Source organism: Coturnix japonica, chromosome 1 (genome assembly GCF_054131305.1).
Source record: "Coturnix japonica strain WE chromosome 1, WE-NBRP24, whole genome shotgun sequence".
Classification (NCBI taxonomy): Eukaryota; Metazoa; Chordata; class Aves; order Galliformes; family Phasianidae; genus Coturnix; species Coturnix japonica.
The window spans coordinates 70,388,700-70,411,662 of record NC_140663.1 but is presented as its reverse complement, the minus strand read 5'-3'; the positions used below and the strand labels follow the sequence as shown (position 1 = coordinate 70,411,662).

At 41.8% G+C, this 22,963-nt stretch overlaps 3 protein-coding genes and 1 long non-coding RNA gene across 5 annotated transcripts in view; 3 read left to right on the top strand and 1 right to left on the bottom strand.

Moving 5' to 3' along the window:
- The window catches only part of LOC107318459 (ovostatin), a 26,827-nt gene extending 17,698 nt beyond the window's left edge, over positions 1 to 9,129 (top strand). Inside the window, exons 26-36 of one of the 2 annotated variants that reach the window (XM_032446883.2) lie at positions 162 to 318; positions 824 to 898; positions 1,859 to 2,024; positions 2,284 to 2,501; positions 3,084 to 3,299; positions 3,696 to 3,820; positions 4,174 to 4,264; positions 6,051 to 6,119; positions 6,921 to 7,026; positions 8,018 to 8,081; positions 8,932 to 9,129. In XM_032446883.2, the coding sequence (XP_032302774.2) occupies positions 162 to 318; positions 824 to 898; positions 1,859 to 2,024; positions 2,284 to 2,501; positions 3,084 to 3,299; positions 3,696 to 3,820; positions 4,174 to 4,264; positions 6,051 to 6,119; positions 6,921 to 7,026; positions 8,018 to 8,079 (1,285 nt within the window). In that variant the 3' untranslated portion in view covers positions 8,080 to 8,081; positions 8,932 to 9,129. Of the gene's footprint in view, positions 1 to 161; positions 319 to 823; positions 899 to 1,858; positions 2,025 to 2,283; positions 2,502 to 3,083; positions 3,300 to 3,695; positions 3,821 to 4,173; positions 4,265 to 6,050; positions 6,120 to 6,920; positions 7,027 to 8,017; positions 8,097 to 8,931 lie in introns of both variants that reach the window. The other variant, XM_085544647.1, reaches the window with a different exon arrangement.
- Positions 1 to 22,811, bottom strand: part of LOC116653910 (uncharacterized) — a 25,542-nt gene extending 2,731 nt beyond the window's left edge. Inside the window, exons 1-2 of the long non-coding RNA XR_004308536.2 lie at positions 22,686 to 22,811; positions 22,491 to 22,574 (exon numbers count right to left, since the gene is read on the bottom strand). This is a non-coding gene — a long non-coding RNA (uncharacterized LOC116653910). The remainder of the gene's footprint in view (positions 1 to 22,490; positions 22,575 to 22,685) is intronic.
- LOC146762512 (uncharacterized) lies at positions 13,052 to 14,941 on the top strand. Its single transcript, XM_085544659.1, is given in 4 exon segments — positions 13,052 to 13,923; positions 13,926 to 14,236; positions 14,239 to 14,527; positions 14,530 to 14,941. Coding segments are annotated over 4 exon segments (1,599 nt in total). The 5' UTR covers positions 13,052 to 13,223; the 3' UTR covers positions 14,829 to 14,941.
- The window catches only part of LOC107318451 (alpha-2-macroglobulin), a 34,559-nt gene continuing 34,392 nt past the window's right edge, over positions 22,797 to 22,963 (top strand). The window contains exon 1 of the mRNA XM_015872263.3: positions 22,797 to 22,963. Coding sequence (XP_015727749.2) covers positions 22,878 to 22,963 — 86 coding nt within the window. The 5' untranslated portion in view covers positions 22,797 to 22,877.

Sequence of the window (22,963 nt, the reverse complement as noted above, 5' to 3'; positions counted from 1 at the left end):
AGATACAATTCTTTCTGGTACTCTTCCCTGCTGAAGTATACAAGGAGAAAGCAAGTCACCAACTTGTTGGCTGTAATTATTCAGGCTTCTGCCTAGCATGAGTGAAAAAGCTAACGTTTTCTGTTCCTAGATCAGCTCACAGCTTCATGGTTTCCTTGCAGGCTCACTGCCTTTGTGTACAAATCATTTGCAAAAGCTAGTCACTTCATATATATTGATGACAATGTCCAGGCTCAAACCCTGATGTGGCTGGCAAGAAAACAGAAGACAGATGGCTGCTTCCAAAGTGCTGGGATACTTGTCAACAGTGCCTTGAAGGTGGTAAAGAATTACTTGTGTTAAATTTATGCTCTTATCATTAAGATCCTCTCTCATTACTACCAAAACCTGTATTTCCCTCCAAATGCTTCTCCTCTGCCAAGGGATACCTCTCCACACCTTACAGTAGCTATTTCCAGATGAGTCAGCTTCCTCACTGTCTTATACATATCTTGCACACCTGCAAGAAGATTACAGGACCACAGTCTTGAGGAAATTTGTGTTTTTTGAGGATTTTGTATTGCTGCTGATGGTAGCTGAATAGCTGTTGTTAATAAGGATTTTGTGGTATTTTTGCTGTTTTTTGTTGTTCCTGTTTTTTAATATATATGTTTAATTAGTAATGGGCTTTCTTATAAGCGATTTCTGCTGTGTATGTATTCTCCTTCAATTTGGGCTGTCTGCAGAAACAGACACTCTCTTCATCTGGGATATGGCAACTCATATTTGAAAGCTTTTCATTCATGATGTTCACTGATAATTCCTCTCCCCATATCCTTTTCAGGGAGGAGTAGATAATGAGCTGTCACTTTCTGCCTACGTCACCATTGCCTTGCTAGAAGCCGGGCACTCCATGTCGGTAAGAAGGCCTTTCACTACTGTTATTCATCTGGAATTAATTCCTAGTTGTTATCTTGGATTCTCTACCTGCTACAAATAGTCTAGGTAGTAGAGAAAGACAAAGAAATGGAGTGAGAAAGCTCTCAGTTAAGAGTATTCTGCTCTCAATGACACTGTTTAACTCCCAGTTAAAAGATCTTTCCATGTAGTAGCACACACACTATGGCTTAACCTCAAGTATGACTTAGTCAAGAAGATATAAGTATTACAGATAAATTCATAAAGTCTAAATGGAATCAAAAGTCATACTGGGAAAATGAAGACCCACCAAAGTAAAAAGAAGATTTGTCGTTCTTTGAAAGTGACTATTAGTACAAAGCAGAGTACAGCTGAGATGTTAGACTTCAGTATTTTAGTTTCTCTGCCTCTAGTTTGTAATGTACTTTTTGAGAAACTTCCTGATTAAGAAGAATATTAATGAGGACATGGAGTCCAACAGTTTACTTCTTTCACTTCATGTAAACCTACAATAACTGCTCCAAAAGTAATGCCCCCTATTTTATTATGTTGGTTAGTGAAGCCAGAGGTGGATGTTGGTGGTGTAGCAGTAGCAATTGAACCTTCCTGCCAATATTCCATCAAATTTTATTGCTGCGCAACATATGGAAGCAGACGATAGAGGCAAGTGGAAGGAATTAGGTGTGAAAGAAGCAGAGTGGTTTCTGTTTATCCACCTACACCTTCAAGAACACACTGCATATCTGCTCTAATAGTATGAAATTTCAGTATGAAATCCCTCCTTAAAGAGTCCCGTATTCTCTTTCCCAAGGTTACCATACAAACTTAAGTCTTATTGCCATAGGATGACAGGATGAACAAGAGGTTTAAGGGAGCTATTCATCTAGTGAGGACAACTGTTCAGAATTCAGACACATGCTGTTTTAGTTGTTTTTATTTATTTGTTTGTTTGTTTTTGAAGTACACAGTAATCCGAAATGCCTTTTATTGCCTGGAAACTGCATCTGAGAAAAATATCAGTGACATTTACACTCAGGCACTTGTGGCCTATGCCTTCTGCTTAGCTGGCAAAGCAGAAATATGTGAATCATTCCTAAGAGAACTACAGAAATCAGCAAAGGAAGTTGGTAAGTTTCAGACATTTCAGAATCTGAGGAGGTGGGAAGATGGAATACATTTTACTGATGGCATGCACCTTGACAATACTGAGAGCATAGGTACACATATCAAAAACAAGACATCTCCAAGTAATTACAGAGAAAACTTACAGCACATCTGTTGCTCCACATTAAGTAGTTGTGTGAAAGGCCAGGTCACAGTATGTCTCGGGGACAGTGATATCAATATTCCATTATCACTGTTTTTTCACCTTCTTTGTTGATTCAGGTGGTTCAAAGTACTGGGAGCAGAAACAGAGATCCCCAACTGAAAACTCCCACCTTTTAGACCATGTTCCATCAATTGAGGTTGAGATCACCAGCTACGTGCTGTTGGCATTGCTCTACAAACCAAATCGTAATCAAGAGGATCTCACAAAAGCTTCAGCAATTGTGCAGTGGATTATTAGGCAACAGAACTCCTATGGAGGTTTCTCTTCCACACAGGTGCATAAACTCCCATTCTCCAGTCAATCCTAGGAACTGGGGCACTACTGTGTCGGTGAGGCTATAACTATCTAGTTTTATTTCTCTCTTGTGTCTGCTGTCATGCATATAGAGACCAAGTCTTTTTCTTAGTGAGTCCAAAATCCTTTTTAGTTATTTATTTAAATTTTCCTTTCTTAACAATATATAAGTTAAGTACATAAAGGAGTAATTGCACTAGTAAGAAATACAGAGACACATGTTAGCAATAAATCAAAAAAACCCTCATATCACCAGGTCTTAATTGCTATGCGGTTCTCTGCAGTTCCCTAGGAAATACATACATTTTCACTTGAAATACCTTATTGAGGCATGTTCTAGTGCTCATATTTTGTACTCTGAAATCTTTATAATTAGTAGAGAGATTTCTTTCACACTAAAACATGCACATCAGAAGGAAATGCCTCCTCTGTGTGGAAAACTTGGAATCATATACAAGTTCAGGCATTCTTTAACCAGGTCAAAGTGGCTTTGCTTTGCATTAGAATCATAACATCAATAGTCACACTGTGTAGCTAACTGACTTTTATTATTTTCTTTCAGGACACGGTGGTTGCTCTTCAAGCCCTTGCTGCTTATGGTGAGGCCACCTATAATTCTGTTACACAAAATGTCATCAAGATAATTTCCAAGAACACTTTTGCGAAAGTATTTACTGTTAATAATGAGAACAGGCTCCTACTGCAACAGACTCCCCTTCCTGAAGTACCTGGGAAATACAGCTTAACAGTGAATGGCACTGGATGTGTACTTATACAAGTAAGCGCCTGTCCTCCTTTTCACTGCATCCTACATTCTGCACACAACACAACTGTATTTTTGATGACTTTCCATCTGATTTCTCTTTCTTTTTCCTAATTATCTGATTTTCCTGAACTCTTTAAACAACCTTTTATCTGTTCTATATTCTGACTCCTGTGAAATCACAACATGGCAAAAAAATAGTTTTTCTGATCAGGAAGTGATTTCTAATGTGGTGGTGCCCAGGTACAAGCATCTTTATTGACAAAATGCAGAAGACTGAAGTGCTCATCTTCAGCATATTCAAGAATCATCTACATCCCCTGGAAACATCACTCAGTCTGATGTTCTATTTTCTAATTCAAAGAAAAATCCTTGGCATGCTTAAAAAGGTTCTTTTTCTTCCTCTTCCAGACAGCACTGAGATACAACATTCACCTTCAAGAGGGGGCCTTTGGATTTTCTCTCTCAGTACAGACATCAAATGCTTCCTGCCCACAGGATCAACCAGGAAAGTTTGATATTGTACTCATAAGCAGGTAATGTGCCATCAACAGACGAGCTGCACAATTGACACTGCGTTGTTGTGTATTCAGTTTTGCTTAAAGTCATGAACCATGAGCTGATCTATGTTGGACAGTGTTGATGCTATCAAAAAATATGATGTATTTCCCAAAATATACTTAACACTATTAGTACATAAATTACTAGCACATACTTGCTCCCTTGTACCAGGGGCCTTCCCACAGCATCTCCCATTTGAGCCAGTCAGCAAGTGCATGTGATTCACTCCATTCTTGCTTTGTTGTACAAGGCCAAGAGAGGAGAGTGATATTTCCTTCCCCTCTTCCCCTGACACAAAACAGACTGACCGGGACTTCTGTTGTTTCAGTTACACGGGGAAGCAGTCTAGCTCCAACACTGTCATTATTGATGTGAAGATGCTCTCTGGCTTTGTTCCTGTGAAATCTTCCCTAGATAAGGTAAACAATAGAAACATGATAAAATGATCTGTCTCCTTCTGCCTATGTACCTGTAGAACCCCTTCTTGTTATTTTTCACATCCCTTGCCAAGTTCAGCTCTCTCCATGCCTTGGCTGTCCTGATCTTATTTCTGCACATGCAGACAACGTCTGTATATTATTCCCAGGCTACACAACCCTGCTTACACTTCCTGTATATTTCTCTCTTTTCCCTCAGTTTAAGCTGCAGATCCCTTGCACAGCCATGCCAGTTGTCCACCTCCTCTTCTCAGTTTCTTCTTCTGGGGGTTGGAGAGATTGTGCACACTCAGAAGGGTGTCCTTAAAGAGCTGCCAGCTCTGTTCTGTTTCCATGCCCTCGAGGACAGTTTCCCAGGAGATCCCACACAGCAGTTCCTTGAGCAGCTGGAATTTTGCTTTCCTGAAGCTCAGGGTCCTGACTCTACTTTTTGCCAGGACTGCATTCCTCCAGAACACAAACTCCACCAGGGCATGATCATTGCAGCCCCAGCTGCCTCCAATCTTTACTTCTCTAATGCTTTCTTCCTCATTGGTGAGCACCAGGTCCAGTAAGGCTTCATGTCGGGTTGGTCCGTCTATTACTTGGACCAGGAAGTTGCCCTTGACAGACTCCAGGAATCTCCTGGACTGCCTGACACCTGCCATGCCACTATCCCAGCAGATACCCAGGTGGTTGAATTCCCCCATCAGGACAAGAGCCTGTGAGCACAACACCTCCTGCAGCTGAAGCAAGAAGACTTCCCTCTGATCAGGTGGCCTGTAGTAGACCCCAACCACTAGATGCCCTTTACTGGATCAATCCTTGATTTTCACCCACAAGTTCTCAACCTGGTCATGGCTATTGCTCAGACACCACTCTTCACAATCTATCTACTTCCCAACATAGAGGTCAACCCCCCTCTCTTCCTATTCTGCTTATCCCTTTTTAAGAGCCTGTAGCCTTCAATCAGAGTATTCCAGTCATGGGATTCATCCCACCCACCATACTGAGTTGCTCAAGCTTGTGCAAGAATGAGCAATGAATCTTGTGAAAGAACTAGAAAACAAGAGTAATAAAGTTTGACTGAGATATTTGGGGCTGTTTAGTCAGGAGCAAATTTAGTCAGGAGCAAAGAAGGCTGGTGGGAGATCTTGCTCTCTACAACTACCTGAAAGAAGGCAGTGGCAAGGAGGCTGCTGGTCTTTTCTCACGTGGCAAGTGATTAGGACATGAGGTAATAAAGAATTTCTTCATGGAAAGGGTGATTACGGATTGGAACAGGCTGCCTAGGGAGGTGTTGGAGTTGCCATGCCTGGAGGTGTTCAAGGCCAGGTTGGATGGGGCCCTTGGCTGCCTGGTGTAGTGTTAGATTTGTAGGTTGGTGGCCCTGCCTGTGTCAGGGGGAACTGGAGCTTGATGATCCTAGAAGTCCCTTTCAACCATGATTCTATGGTTCTATATAGCGCTTAGTGACATACGTGATTTGTGGCTTTAAACTGTAAGGGGGTAGATTTAGACTAGATATTAAGAAGAAATTCTATACTGTGAAGGCAGTGAGACACTGGAACACGTTTCCTAGAGAGGCTGTGGATTCCCACTCCCTGGAGGAGCTCAAGGCCAGGCTGGATGGGGCTTTGAGCAGCATGGTCAAGAGGCAGGTGTCTCTGACTATAGCTGGGGGGGTGAGGGGAGTGTGGAACTAGATGATTGTAATGGTCACTTTCATAGAATTATAGAATGGTTTGGTTTGACTCTGTGAATTTGTCTCCATTTCCTTGTTTAAAAGCTCATTGATGCCCACAAAGTGAAGCAAGTAGAATACAAGAAAAGCCATGTTCTCCTTTACCTGGAAAATGTAAGTACTGAACATTGGCTATTTGTTTTAAACAAATAATAAAATCAGTATGTAATAGATGCACCTACAGTGAGGTTACATTCTCTGAAGTGCCCAAATATTTTCCCCATCAGCTTTACCCTTTACTCACTAAACTGCTTATTCCCCAAAGTGAGTAACATCCCAAGCTCCCACAAAACTTCAAACTGAAACCTGCTCTATTAGCAATTAGAATGAAATTAATTTTAGAAGTATGAATAAACTAATAAAAAATCTTTCTCCTTTCAGTATATGGTGAATAAACACCAAGAAGGAGATTCTTTTAAGTATATGTTCCCTGGGCAGGGTCCTATTAAATCCCAGTTCTTCTAACAGGACATGGAACAGTAATAAGATATCTGAAAAAAAATAAAAATAATAATAATAATAATTCCTTCTTTTACTTCAATTCATTCCTAACTCTAATTTTTAATCTAATTCCTGGATCAGAATGTACATATAAAAAATACAATTGCTTGTAGAATTAAGGTCAGTCTTTTGAGACTTCTTTTCTCTCTCTTGCCTCAGGCCAATAGGATTTGTTGGTTTGTTTTTTTTAACCAAGTAAGGTAATACAAGCAGGATTGGAAACCTACAGCTCTTCTCTTCAGTTTCACTTTGGACTCTTCAAAAATATTTTTGATCTCAACTTGGCAGGCAGATAATGGATTTCCCACATCTGTATGTAGGATACCAGCAGGATTGGATATATAACTAATCAACTCCAGATTGTGTTATATGAAAAAAAATGTCTCACGTGATCCTCATCCTTCCCATTCCCAGATGCTGCAAAAGAGGAGAAAAGAAGTCACTTTCTCAGTTGAACAGGAGTTTGTAGTGACCCATCTCAAGCCAGCTCCTGTGTACATCTATGATTACTATAAAACAGGTAGGTCTTTGTTTTAACCAGAACAACATGTGGGGAAGGGACAGGGAGAGCAGAAATACTACATGCCTTCAGAGAGACAAATAACCAGTTTTCATGGAACTGACAGTCCTCTGAACTATGTTAGGAACTGGAAATGATGCCAAGGTCACTCATTTCATTTCAGCAAGATTGGTTTCTTATATAAGATGACAAGTGGGCACAACTGGAAAACTATGAAAGTGTGTCTCTCAGTACTAAGGAGATTTCAAGAATCTTCACCTTAAAGAGAAGAAGAGGATCTGTGCATTCAATTCCTTTAGCAGTCATCCCAAGGCCTTGAAGTCCCTTGGCAAACACGTAGCTGCTTCATGTCTCCCAGTATGGAAAAGCAGTAAGGGGCTGTGGCCTGACAGTTGTACCATACTCAGTTTCCTGGAGACATCTCTCACCTGAACCTCTCAGAAGAGAGTCTGCTCAGCATGCTGGACATTCAGTTCCTCGTAGGGAGGAATCACCTACAACAAACATCCATCTCTTATTTTTTAATGATGTAGTCTTGATACTGTGGGGAAGGCTTTTTGTGATTTGGTTTCATTGGTTCATCTAGACTGAGTGGATTGTTATTATCCACAGATGGGCCTCATCCAGGGTCTCACAGCTGCTGTAGAGAGGCTACTGTGTGTGTGTTGTGGGGGGAAGTGGAGAAGCGGGTACTTTGCGGGGGGTAATCTCCTAATGAACATCTCTCTAGCACGCCGGGTATACTCCCTCCCTGCCCTGCTCCGCTCCCTGGCGGCAGGTTTTGTACATGCAGGAGGTTCTGCCGCTGCCACCCCCGTCAGTGCAGCTGAATGTCAGGGGCGTCCCTTCGCAACAGCTTTTTCGGCGATGTTTAATTTCTGTGAAGGCTCCCTTGGTGCGAATTTCTGCTATGCAGCTGACTCACATGAAGTCTTGGCTAAAACGAGCCGACGGTGCTTATAATGAGAACATCTCCTTTGCTCTTTTCCAGAAGAATATGCTGTTGCTCAATACACGTCACTTTGCAGAGACGTTGTTGCAGAAAGGGGCTAATGGTAAGTGAAAGTAAGGTAAGTGAAAGATAGAAAAAAAAAAAAAGGAAAAAAAAAAAAAAGAAGAAGAAGAAAAAACCTCAAGCAGCAATGAAACTGAAGCACTGGGGAAGGAAAGAGAGAACAGTTAGTAAAAAGAAAGGCAAGAGAGTGAAATATAAAGTAGCATGAACAGAGGGATTGGAAGGATGAGTAGAGTGAGAGATTATCTTGGAGGAAAGGAGCCTTCACCAGGCTTTCCAGGAAGCAGTCAGACTCAGATCCTGTCCTGCGTCACATGCTCTGTGGGCTGCATTTGTGGACCACTTAGCTGTTCACTGAAGGAAATCAGCCCCTCTGTAGGGTGAAAGACAAAGTGTAGAAAAACAGAAACACTGGAAAATTCCTGCAGAGATTCCTCAGAAACATCAGTGCTTAATAAACAATATTCTGCCTACAGCGTCCCTCACAGCCTGTGTGTTTAATGGGCACAGGTAAGGTAAGGTATTCCACATGGACTTAAGGAATGCCATCCTAGCCAGTCAAATCATATTCTGAGGAGAACATTTGATGTGATGTGAATAATGGAAGTGTGTGTTGACCAGTCAGATGTACAATGCTGTCTTACTGTAAGGAAGGTGCAGGTCTGTATGCTGCTCAGCTTAGCGGTTATGCTGGCCATGATCTGCTGAGCAATGATGTAGGTATGTAGACATAGCTTGCTGATAGTTCTTGATCCATTTTTTTTGTCTGTTTCGAATGGAATGGTCTATCAATTCAGCATCCTGAAAACATATTTTATCTTCTACGCATGTTTTGCTTGTTTGTTTTCTTTCCTCATTGTGTTTATTCTCTTTTGAATTTTCCCCTGCAGGAGCAAGTTGAACAAGTGATCAAGCACCCTATTCTGTCATTAAGTCCCAGAAAGGGTTATTTCGCCTTTCTAAACATGGTGGGAGACTGTGATGTTGTTGGTACCAGTATCTGACCTTCTGTTTCCTTTCATGGCAAATCTCTCTAAATCTATACCATAACTGTATATACTTTTTCAATAAAACTTCCTTCTACACTGGGCATTGTCTTTCTTTCAGTGTCACAGAACCTACATTTTAATGGCAGTTCATATGATGATGGCTGGCTGTGGAAGGAGGAAGAGAGAACCATAATGCCTGAATGTGGCATTTGGCCTCCTACCAGCTATAACGGATAACAACTGGCAACTACCATAATATGCAGCATGTGCTGTCCCTTTCAGCCTCTCATCTATTTCTCTCAGCTATTGAGCAGCCTGTCACCTTTCCCCGGCCCTACCGAAGTGTTGCCTCTGCACCTTTAACATAAAAGTACAGTGTTAGGGTTAGCATCTCTGCATCATGCTTAAGTAGAGGAGCAAGTAATGAAAGGGGCAGACTTCAGTGAAGGCTTGGTGACTGCCAGGTCCCACATCTAGGGACACAGATGCATGCCAGAGTTCCTCCGCATGCCAGAGCTGCCTTATTGAGTCTCAGTAGGTATGACCTAAACAGACATAGTCCTGAACCAGAGGGATTTCAAGAAATATTCCATTACTGGTTAAAATTGTTTCCAGACTTTGTCCTACAGAGCTTAAGTATGTCCTAGTCCAAAATAGTGTCAGACTTAAAACTATCAAGTAAATGGACCAGAAAACATCTGTACATCGAGGACATCAATGTTTCTCAAACGAGTGTGATTATAACACACCACATGGTGTCCCCAGTATGCTGCACACTGTTGTAATTTGGGCCAACATTTTCATGCTGAACAAATTGATTTCAAGAGATTACAGAGTGCTTTGTGATTTATGGCATACATTAAAGAAGATTAAAATGAACAAAAGAGAAGGGGAAGAGGAGAAAGGGCCTGTCATGTGAGGGTGTAGATAATAATTTAAGTGCAGATGAAAACTGTTGAGGGCTTGTATGTATATTAAAAGGAACTGGAAAAGAGGTTCACTTCACTGGGCAATTTGCTAATGACATGTGTGGAATAGAGACTTGAGGTTTTTTTTTCAGTGAAAGTGACTCTCCATGTCAGCACAGAATTCCCAGTTCCCTTCCCAAACCAGGATTTTGAATGGGCTTTTTTTGAGTGGGTTTTTTTCTTGTTTTCTGTCCATTGTTGATTTTGTTGGCAGTGGTTTGATTTTCTTTTTCCCAAAGGGTTCTAAGTAACTTGAGAATCAGTGGGATTTGTGCTTCTGAGCTGAGTCCTGAAGATACTAGACTCTTTACAGACATCAGGGTACCCAGCTACTCACAGAATCTATCAACCAAGTGTAATTTTCAGAACTGCAAAGGGATGACTACCCAGGATCAGCACAATATCAAGCTTATGAAGAGCCATTCCATTAACTTTCACGGACTTTTTTTGTTATGGGGGACTTTCTGTGTGATGGTGTATGGGAAATTGGTAATCACAGCCTGAACCTCTGATTAATCAGCTGAGGAAAGTTTTGGGTCAGCTGTGGGAGCACAGGTGAGAGTAATTTAGCTGTGCTCCCAGAAGGGGTGGAGCTTGACTCCACCTCCTCTAGACCCCATTTAAGTGCTGACCACCACTAAGGCAGCATCTCTTGGAGATTGCCTCAGCAGTTCCCAGCAGACCAAAGGCTTCCATATGGGTGAGTTTTTCCTGTAAATAACCTTTTGGGTATTTACTACCATCTTTTTATTATTGTCACTGTACATATGAGAAATTTTTATTTTATGGAGACGAAATGCTCTGAGCAGGGTGTGGATTTCTATGCTAAGTTACAGAAAGAAAACTTCACTGGAAGAAAGAGGTAGACAAGTGAGGCTGTGAGTTTTGCTTTCCTGATACACTTGAAACTGTTGCAAGTGAGCTACAATCTGATTTGGTTTACACAGGCATTAGACCATGCTGAAACTAGAAAAAGGGTTGAAAAGGAGAGTGGTTTGAGTAGATGTGTATATAGAATGTGCATCTTTCTAGGGGATTTGAGGCCAATTAGGCCAAGACTTCAGTATCCCACATGGCACTCATAAAAATCCCCCTCAGGTCTGGCCAGATGTTATTGTGCTCAGCCAAATGTTTTCTGGGGATAAACAAGATCCTGACAAAACAAAAAAAAAAAAAAACAAACAAACAAACAAAAAAAAAAAAAAAAACAAAACTTTCATCATTCTTGTCCCCTTTGACCAAACCTGAATTATTAAAACATCAAGAGTGTATTTCCCACTAGAGATTCTTCCTCTCCATACTGAAAATGCAATACTTATATCCTGAAATGAGAGAGAAACATACCAGAACTGGATTAAGGTTATTAGAATTTTACAATTCAGTATCTTTATTTCAGTCAGACAAATATATACATTCACACATGTGTAATCATAAACTTCAAATTTATCTCCTTTGCTAAGTGTTACACAAAGCAGAGTACAACGACAGCAAAGCAGCAAGATCATAGGATGCAGCAAGTAAAGATATACTCAAAGACAACAGCAGCACACAGAAAGCTGTACAGGAAAGACACAGCATACCTTCAAAAAGCCTCAGATATATAGGAAGCTCCAGAGATATACTCCTATGCCCACAGCCATCCCTTATATGAGGTCTAGAAAGGCGTAGATTCCTGACTTCACCCCTTCTAGTCACACGTTGCTTGCACCTCTCCTCCCTTGAATTGGCCCTGTGTTCCTACCTGGCGCTCAGTCCCTGTTTCAAGCTGTGCCTTAGCATTTCTGCTACACTAGTCAACATGGTGAAGAGTGTCAGGCTTACAGGAATCTTTGCAGAATAAAGCATGCTGTGATTGGAATCTATCAACATTTCTGATGGTCTTAACTTACATATTGCATTTTTATTTATTTATTTTGCTAGCTATTACGCTTCAAAATAATATATTTTAAACTGGTGGAACATTGCCTTCAAAAACATGTTAGAGAAAGAAGCACTCATGAAAATAACGAGACAGTAACAATGATGCCTTCAGGCAAGGTGAAGTGCTCCTGTAGCATCTGTTTGTTACTGACCTAGTTTCTTACCCTATTTCCATAGTATAAACCTTATCTAATATTAAGCTATTTGTTTTCCAAATGTTCTTCAGGAGGAGAGAAAAAAAAAAAGAAAAAAAAAGAATAATATTATAGCTTTAATTTAGTAGGGGAAATAAATAAGAAATTTCAAAGACCAGATGTGGAATAGCCAAAAGCATACCTGTTAGGATGAGGGCAAACATATGTAGCCATTCATTTTCAAGAACAGTCAAATCCACTGCTATCATTAAGTACAGAAACCCACTCTGCTTGGATTGTAAGAAATTAGATTTAGGTATTTTGAGTATAGCAACCATTTAATGTGATATCATGTAATTTAAATTATTTGTGATCAACCCATAGGTTCAATGACCAACTAGGGTTTTGTTCTGGCTTAATATAAGGTTTCATTATGGAAGGTATTAGCTACTTTAAATTGTCTTTGATCTTGTCAGGTGTGCACTGACCTCAGACACCTGTGTGTGTGCTCTCTTTGGAAGGAATGTTGTTAGAGGAAATACCTCTATGCATCATTGTGGGGAAATATTTTGAGAGAGGCTATCCTGATTCAGCCAAGCAGTCTGGGTTGCAGAATGATGGATGGTGACAAACCAACCTTGGAGCTTTGTGAACTATTTGGGAGGATCAGCTCACAGGCCAGAGAAGTAAGATAACAGTTAAAGGGGGGAGAACCTTTCTTGGGCTGTTGTCTGTCTGAATGTACCAATCAGCAAGCACAGAAAATGTATTCCCATCATTTGTAAATGTATATAATCTGAGCTGTACAGATAATAAATGGGCATGATGATTAACCATACTAGTGTGTATCATGACTTCAGCTGCTGCTCTAATCAAGGAAATCACTTGCTTGGGAACAGCTTAGCAACAGTTGGCACCCGAACAGGGAACTTTTAAGGTCGGACCTCAAAACTTCACTGAAGCGACAGGAGAGTGAAGTCGGAGGCAGAAGGTCTGGGAGCGAGTGGATGCCTCTAGGTCAGAAAGACAGGCGGTAGTTCAGATTCTGGGACTGTAACTTGGACACGGACGCGAGGGAGTGGAAGGATTGGAGCAGCAGAAGCAAATGGTTGGCACTGGATGTTGTCACGGCAGCTGGAAGTGGGGTTGCAACTCACCCCCTGCATCCACCATGGAGCGGGAAGCTGCAGAGAAACTGCTTATGAGTATTCTTTCTAAGAAAGGAAAGCAATCTTCTCTTAAAGACATATTGGACTTAATTAAATGGGCTCGCCAATCAGGACATTTGAAAGAAGTGGCACTGATATTTAGTGTAGATGAATGGTGAAACATAGGTGATTGCATGTGGGACATCTTGACATTGTGGGGGAAAGATGAAAAGCGTATTCTCAAATTAGGACCTGTATGGAGGGCTATTGTGAATGCATTAAAAGGTGAGCAGGCAGAACGACAAGTTGCTGCTGCAGCTGTGCAGATGCTCTCGGGGGATGCAACCCCATCTATGAATCTGTTAGAGACTCCTGTGAATGGCTTGTTACACCCAGTGTGTTCATCAGCCTCCCAGCTGCAAAGTGCAATAGAGACTGTGCCAGAGAATGGAATAGGAATTACAGCTGAAGGGTCACATGAATGGGAACCAGACCCATCTGCCAATGTTAGTGGGGCGGAGGGAAGCATACCCCATCCCATTACTGAACAAAGCCTGGCTTCTGTCCCTGTTCCTGGCTCGGAATCCTCAGAGGAGGAGGAAGGAACTCCAGGGCTAAAAACATTAGCTGAACGGCTCCAGAGACTGGAGGTGCAGGTTAATAGTCAAGTGAAGCCTCCTTTGTCTGCCACTGATACCTCCTGGGGACATGCTCCCCTACCTTTGCCCCCCCGTATTTTGGGTCAAGTGCCCCAGCATCGGGATGGTCTGAGGTGATTTGTGATGCGATCCTGGAAAGACAGTGGGAAACAGCAACAAAGATAGCTTGTCCAGTGGTCTACCAGCGCGAGAGTGGACAAAATGTGGAACAGTGGGAGCCACATGACGGGAAGTTATTGCAACAGACATGTAAAACCATTACTGACTATGGGTTAAAAGCAGAGGCATCAAAACAGATAATACAATGGATATTTACAGCTCATGTTAACACCCCCTCCGATATTTGCAATCTGGGCCATCTCCTGCTTACCCCTTCTGAGAACTTTTATTATTCATACAAGAGTGGTATGAAAGGGCTCTAAGAGAAGCTGCTATACCCAGACAGCAGAGCAACCCATTATATGGCATTACAGCTGAAATGGTGGTGGGTATGGGACCCTATGTTGCAGTAGAGACGCGGGTCACCTTCTCTGCTGCTTTTCACCATTTGTCTGTGCGCTTGGCATTAGAGGCTATTTTTGCTATACCAGCAGGAAAACGCAAGCCAGCTTTTGCCACAGTAAAGCATAGCATAATCGAGCCTTTCAGCCACTATATTAACAGAATTGGATTGCAATAAGATACAGTGATTTACCGGAAGAGACCAAGCACCAGTTTTTTTGTGTAATGGTTCATGATAATGCTAATTCTACAATGCAGTCGATCTTAGCCACACTCCCACAAGGGTCTTCGGTTGAAGCAATGCTGCAGCAAGTCGCTATGGCTGAGCAGGGAGGACAGATCTCTCAGATCATTGCAGCAGTGCAGGCTGCTATAGCTACAACATCATCCAATAAAGCAAAACCGAAAAGCCTTAGATGCTACCGGTGTGGATCAATTGGTCACCTGTGTTGTAACTGTTTGAAGTAAGTGTGGTGTGATGTTTGCCAGCAAGCATCTCATGCTACAAAGGCGTGCAGACGGTCGGGAAACAGCCAGCGCAGTGTGAAAAATCATCAAGCCATGACACAAATTCCAGGAATTCTGCCAACTGCAGCAGTTACCTCAATCAGCACCGACCTGCAGCCCCAGGGAACCTCGGAGGGGATGTGGCAACAGCAATAGACATCCACTTGCAATCCACAGTAGTTTAAAAAATATGGCTTGCTGCTGAAGGGCCATTGTCATTTATTAGGCCTGTTTGTGCAATTCTAGTGGGGCAGTCATCGCTGGGTCTATTGGGGGGTGTTCTCATTCCAAGGGGGATCAATGCCGACCATGCAGGGCCTATATTTGCCTTACTGTATACATAAATACCACCTATTTTTATTCCAGCAGGCACATGCATTGCACAATTTATTCCTACACCTTGTCAGCTTGAGAGACATGATGGTCCTACCTGAACAGGTGGCTTTGGTTCCACAGGGCCTCTTGCCTGTCTTACCAATCAGCTGGGAAGTCAGCCTATGATGACAGTAATGCTGCATGGTGGGGAAGTGTCTATTACAGTGGTTGCCTTACTGGACTCAGGGTCTGAAATCTTTATTGTATTATCACAGGTGTGCCCCCTGAGTGGCTGGTAACTGCAGTTACTGACATTAGCAGCATTGGAGGGTCTTCCACCACCCAGTGTTCTCAACAGCCAATTTGTGTACAAGTTAGGGCTGAAAAGCAGGTGTCAGTACTACTGCATGTGACTAGATTAATGGGGGGTTTGCAAATGTTGTTGGGAAGGGACATTCTGGGACAACTTGGAGTGGGCCTCACCGATCAAATTTTTTAATAGCAGCCATTGCTGTGCCTCCACCCATTCCCTTAACCTGGAAAAATGCTGATCCTATATGGGTGGAGCAGTGGCCATTATGGGAAGAGCGCTTGAAAATTGCTGAGCAATTGGTACAAGAACAATTAGATGCTGGACGCGTTCGTCCATCAACAAGTCCATGGAATACTCCTATTTTTGTTATACCCCCAAAATCTGGAAAATGGAGGCTGTTGCATGACCTCCAGAAAATTAATGTCCAAATGGAATCTATGTGTGCACTCCAACCAGGGTTACCCTCCCTGACCATACTGCCTGCTACTTGGTCAGTCATTGTTATTGACCTAAAAGTCTGCTTTTTCACCATTCTGATAGCAGAACAAGATTGTAAACATTTTGCATTTTCTGTTCCTTCCATCAATAAGGCAGCTCCAGCCAAGAGATATGAATGGGTGCTACGGCATTCAGATACTATGGTGACTGCCCTGGAAGGATATACAGGGATCATCCATAATGTTTGCCCCCAAGGGAAAGTGCCACAGTGGTTAGCACAAACACAGTCGGTCTCAAAACCATATGTATCACCGCAACAAGTAAATGGCAGGACTATGTATACAGATGCTGGGAAGAAGAAAAGGCTTGAGGTATGTGTTTGGTGGGAGGATGGGAAATGGAAATATAAAAGGTTTGTAGGCAATACAGCTGACTCATTGCAGACACTAGAGTTAAGAGCAGTAATATGGGCCTTTTGTCAACGAGATAGAAAACCTTGGAGTATCGTATCTGATTCTTTATATGTTGTGGGAATCTGTTGAAAGATAGAAGATTCTTATGTAAGGGAGAGTAAGAACAGTTACCTTTCCACCCTGTTTATTCAACTATGAGCTGCCCTAAGGAGAAGACAACATGTTTATGCAGTCATTCACATAAGGAATCATTAACTTACTTTTCGTCTAGGGACGATGTTGCTAGAAGGGAATGATGTTGCTGATCGCCTAGTCATGATAGTCCCCACAGATAGTTTCAATGCAGCAAAATCATCACATGAGTTATTCCATCAAAATGCTAGGGGCCTACACTGGCAATGTCAGATCTCAGCAGCTGATGCAAAATTAATAGTGCAATCTTGTTCTCAATGTGCTCATCATTATCAGGGTTAAGGGTTTGGGGTTAATCTTTGTGGCCTTGGGGCTTCGGAATTATGGCAAACTGATGTTACGCATGTAAGTTCCTTTGGCCATCTTAAGTATGTTCATGTTAATATTGATAACTTCTCTGGAATGATGTGGGCCACAGCTTTGACTTGGAGAATCAGCAAGACATGTAGTCAAACAATGGACCGCTAGTTTTGCAGTGCTTTCCCAAATAAAAACAGATGATGGGCCAGCATATTGATCGGCCTCAGTTCAGTGCTTCCTGCAACAGTGGGGGGTTGCTCATTCTTTTGGTATTACCACACTCCCCCACTGGGCAGGCAGTTATTGAGCGAGCTCATGCTACCTTAAGGGCACAGATTGAGCGTTTGTCGTAACAAGGTTTGACTGTACCAGAAATTGTGAACAGAACCTTATTTGCTTTAAACCATCCTTTTATCCGTGGACAACAAACCATGCCAGCTGTAATCTTATATCATTCTTCAATCAACATGAGGGCTTTTTTGGAAAGTCCCAAGGTGATGTATAAGGACCTAGTATAAGTACCTGGTTGGGCCCAGCTGATGTAATCTTTATTGGGAGGGGGTATTTTTGTGTCTCTACAGAGAATGGCGCTCTGTGGATTCCTGCTCTCAGCGTTCCTTCGTCTAGTGAATGGCCTCAGCAAATATCAATAAGTGAACTCAAGAAAGAACATGTGGGTTAGCTGCCCAGAAGCAACCAGCCAAAAGGAATTTGCCTTGCACTGTCTTCTTATACAGACTCGTTTCAAACTTGCTTGATAGGCTTGCTGGCCTTGAATGCCATGGACTTTACTGCTTATGTTACACAATCATGTAACTTTTCGCACTGCCCCCTCTTTCCCCCCTCTCCTGCTGCTAAGGCTTGTTAGCAGAGATTTAGGTGAAATTTGATATCACAGTGTTAACCAGGGAAGCTGAGAGCTGCTTAGCGGGAGGGGGAAGGGAACACTCTCTGATTGCGCACCTGGACTAGGGAAGTTTTATTAAAGTAGACTTATTAAGTGGCTATAGTTACAAAGATTTTCTGAAAGTATTTTGGTTTGTAGACCTAATTTCATCATTTGTTCTATTTCTGTAAGCAGGTTTTCCATCAGGACTCTATATCATGCGCTGGCCATGCGGTTGTAGAGAATATATGGGAAAAAGTTCCCGAGGGGTATGAATTCAGAGAGAATCTGCTATGGCTGGGAGAGGATGAGTGCACCTTGATGCAGGAGATGCCCCGTTAGTGCTGCTTTACCCCTCCACTGCTGGCGTGTTCCTTCTTTCTCTTTTTTTGGCAGTTTTGCCATTTCTGGGTTAATAAGTAATAGATGCTAGTTTAGGAAGTTGTATTTTCAGTTTAGGGATTTGTACAAAATAGATACCTGTGTAGCTGTGTATATTGACTTAAGCAGAAAGTGTAATTTTCTATGTAACTCTTATGTTTCTGTTATCAATCGAGGCCTTGATTAAATTATGGGTTTAGATTATAAATATAATTCCTGCTATTGTAAAAATGTTTAGAGGTTTCTTCAAGGTATTCTGTGGGATAGATACAAAATTGCTAAGAAATAGGGTTGCTGATTGCTTATAACTATATGTGTATATATATATGTGTGTGTGTGTATATATATATATATGCATATATATAAACACCTGCATCCCCCCCTTCCCTTCTCTGTCCTATGTCAGTGCACCGCAGATAGCTGCTGGCAGCAACCCCCCTCCCCCATCCCACTCCCCCTTCCTGGCTATTTGCTTGTAAATAGAACTTTTGGAGTTAGAGAGAAACAGCCAAGGTCAGGCTGCTCTGATTAGTGTTACTTGTAAAATGGGGTTTAAAACAGCCCACATTTTCCTTTAATTTGCACAAGGACGATTGCTGGGATCCCTTCCCAGCCAAATCAAGAATGTACTTTCTTTCGGTGTGATAACTTTAATTGTTTTGTTTGTTGTGTGTTTAATCCCTATTATAATCCATGCCATCTACCATGTTTTAGGTCATGCAGGGATTCATCTTTTCACAGTAAATTTAGTTTTAGACACACCTCATGGAGATGGCTATCAGCCGCTATCCATGTGTGATTCTGAAATTCTTATTTTAGCTCAGAGATGTTGGGAGACAAGTATCTTGTGCAAGGGCTGATGTGAGAAAACTTCGACATAAGACACTATCTTAAGAATGACCCTAACAAAATTTAGAAGGATGTTAGCTTCTCTGGTGACTGGTTAACAACTTTATTTTGGATTGCTGCCTGTGTGCTTGCTGAGTCTGATCAAGGAAGATTTATATGTGCTGGTCGCTGTTATCCTCCTTATAATTGCCATGTATGTCGTGCTTTCTTCTTAAAAAATAAAAAAAAATAAAATAAAAAAAATGAAATAAAATAAAAAGGGGGAATTGTGGGGAAATATTTTGAGAGAGGCTATCCTGATTCAGCCAAGCAGTCCAGGTTGCAGAATGATGGATGGTGACAAACCAACCTCAGAGCTTTGTGAACTATTTGGGAGGATCAGCTCACAGGCCAGAGAAATAAGATAACAGTTAAAGGGGGGAGAATCTTTTTTGGGCTGTTGTATGTCTGAATGTACCAATCAGCAAGCACAGAAAATGTATTCCCATCATTTGTAAATGTATGTAATCTGAGCTGTTCAGATAATAAATGGGCATGATGTTTAACCATACTGGTGTGTATCATGACCTCGGCTGCTGCTCTAATCAAGGAAATCACTTGCTTGGGAACAGCTTAGCAACACATCTCGACTTGATTTTGCACATGCAGCTTTCAAAACACTGGTTAAATTATCATGATACAGACACCACGACTGTTGTGATCAAAAGATATAGACAGAATGTGTTCTAATAAAAGAGATATCTCTTATCAGAACAGCTAGCATTGTTGAAATAAGTAGCTAGTCTTTCAAGTCTGAAAAAGAACCAAAATCTTTCAAGCAAATTTTAGATAAATTGTTACGAGCTTAATGACATAAGAATCGTAGAACTATACAATCATAGAATGGCTTGGGTTGGAAGGGATGCCAAGGATCATAAAGTTCCAACCCCCATAACAAAGGCAAGGCCACCAACCTCCAGAGCTGGTACTAGATCAGGTTGCCCAGGGCACCATCCAACCTGGTCTTAAACACCTTCATGGACAGAGCATCCACAGCCTCTCTGGGCAGTCTGTGCCAGCACCTCACTGCTGCCTCTGTAAAGAACTTCCCTGACATCCAATCTAGACCTTCCCTTCTTGATCTTAAAACCATTCCCTCTTGTCCTATTACTATCTACTCTTGTAAAAAGTTGATTCCCTTCCTGTTTATAATCCCTTTTTAAATACTGAAAGGCTGCAACAAGGTCACCTCACAGCCTTCCCTTCTCCAGGATGAATAAGCTCAGCTCCCTCAGCCTGTCTTTGGAGGGGAGGTGCTCCAGCCCTCTGATCATCTCTATGGCCCTCCTTTGGACCCTCTTCAATAGTTTCAAATCTTTCCTACACTGGGGGTCCCAGACCTGGGCTCAGTACTCCAGATGGGGCCTCATGAGGGCCAAGCAGAGGGGGACAATCCTGCTGTCCCTGCTGGCCACCCTACTTCTGATGGAGCCCAGGATACCATTGACCTTCAGAGCTGCAAGAGCGCACTGCTGGCTCATGTTCAGTTTTTCATCCACCAGGACACCCAGGTCCTTCTCCACCAGGTACTCTTAAATTCCAGACAACCATGGGAAAGTTCAGATTAAGAGAGAGATGTATTAATTTCCAGGTGGTGCAGGCAATATTGAGAGGTCATGTGAAATATGAGCCTATTCATCTACCAAATCTGTGTTGAAATACTAATACTAAACAGCATAGACTCCTGGGGGGTGGGTAAAGAAAATCTCCAGAATGGTGCAGGAACTAGAAAATGCAGGGATCATAAGACCTTCACATAGCCCACATAATGTATCCACATGGCCTGTACAGTGGTTTACAGAAAATTGAATGTCACACCACCCATTCATACAGCCCTACCAGATATTGTCCCCCTGATGGACACACTGAGTAGGGAGATAGGAATCTATAATTGTGTCCTGAATGTGAATATTTATGCCTTTAAACATGTTGTCACTTCTTTGGTGCATGTGTTCAATGGAGTGATTTCCCATGCACCCAGAGCTATAATAAGGGGAATGCCTGCTTGACATAGCTCTCTGGAGAGTCAAATTATTTTGTCATCTTTCTCGACTTCACCATTCTCAAACTTCCTTTTGTTCTCAGATATTTCTGCTGGCCCTTTGCACTGCTCTTCTCTGTAGTTTTCTTATCACTACATCAGAATCAAGACACACTATGTAGTTCATATTCAGTCTTAACATCCACTTTTTTGCAAAGGCCTGCCTATGCTGTTATGATCTTATAAGCCCCATTGCACAGATCTCAGAGCCTCTGCCACTAACACAGCTCCATGTAATCACATTCAGTATGATTTGTGCTGAAGTATTTTCTCTCCTGGGTCACTTGTACACAACATAACTCTTCTCAGGGGGTTATAAATCTCTAAAAAGAGATCATTTCACTGCACAGGTACTGCGTGAGAAACTGAAGCCCTACAGCTACAATTTTGTTGTCTTCTGTGGAATGCAGCACAAATATCCCGTGTAATCAGTCTACTCAGGGAGTTCTGCTAGATTGGGCGGAATATTTCATTTCAGTGACAAGCTGGAACTTAGCAAACTCTTTTCTTACAAAATAAAACTTCTTAGTAAGCTACTAATACAAGTTGTAGCTTGTTTCTTAATGGACAACCTTGCAGTTTGATTAGATAAGTGGATGTGTCATTGTATTTAAATAGGTTCCAGAGGCTTTGTATAGATAAGGAAGGTTTCTTGATTCCTTGTATGGAGTATGTATAGGTCTCTGGATGCACATAAACTAAAAGCCTTTTTGTGCAAGGTATGCATGATGAAAGGATTGTATCCCCTGTGCATCCAGCAATGATATTAAAGAATGCCTACTTTCTAACACACCAACTTGAGTCTTAGAGAGGTTCTTGTCTGACCATTTTATGGTAACACTGCTGCAATCAGAGATCAACATATGACTGAATTAAGGGAGCAGCACTGTTTCTGAGAGACTTTTGTTACAGATGCAACTCCCTACAGCACAGCTCTGAATCTGACAAACAGTAAGAGGAGCACACGTGGAATACCTGTAACATTTCCATCCTTTACCAGATGGCCACAGAGCAGGTAACACAGAGTGCTGGAAGACAATCACCACGCTGGGGAGGCAAGGATATTTCCCAATTGAACTGACTAATCTTTAGGTACATTCACAGAACTTATTTCCAGACCAAGACACCCTCTCAGTTCATATTATATTCCCAACAGGTTAATTTTCTAATCTATAGCAGCCCTGCTAGTGGATTTTTCAGCAATGTAATACTATAATGTTAACTATAATATATGCTATATATACACACACACATATATATGTATATATGCGTATATATATGTATGTGTGTGTGTGTGTATATATGTATATGTGTGTGTGTATGTGTGTGTATATATATATATATATATATATATATACACACACACTATAATACATACATTGTCTTTGTCTGAGGGTTTCCTTTTGTTCTTAACATACCTATTAATCTGGCTTTTGACTTCAACATATGTCCTTACCCCACATCAGAGTTCTGAAATAAAATGTTGCCCTCAGGGAGTAACACTGTGTTGAATGCAGTTCATTTCCCCAAGACTGGATTCCTGATAGATTAAAGAAATCTGAGTAAGAGTGGTTCAAAAAATTTCCAATTTAAGTACTGTCCAATAAATGCCCCTTCCCCCACTTTGAATATCTCTAGCCAAATACTGTACCTCTGTTCCAGCTCCTCCTTGCAGCCTCTCACATTTCCGGATGTGCCCTGGCTCCCAGCCCCTGGGGTGTTTACAGAGAATGGTTATAAAGAGGCTGACCCAGCAGAGAGTGGAGAGGAATTACAGAGTGCAGGAAAACAACAGCACCAGACCAGTCTTGTTGTCTTCTTGAGTCCCTGCGTCCTGCTGAGCATGATGAGGAAGGACTGGCTCTTCAACAAACCAGTTATCTTTCTCCTTTTCTTCTTCTCTGGAAATATCTCTCACACTGCAGAACC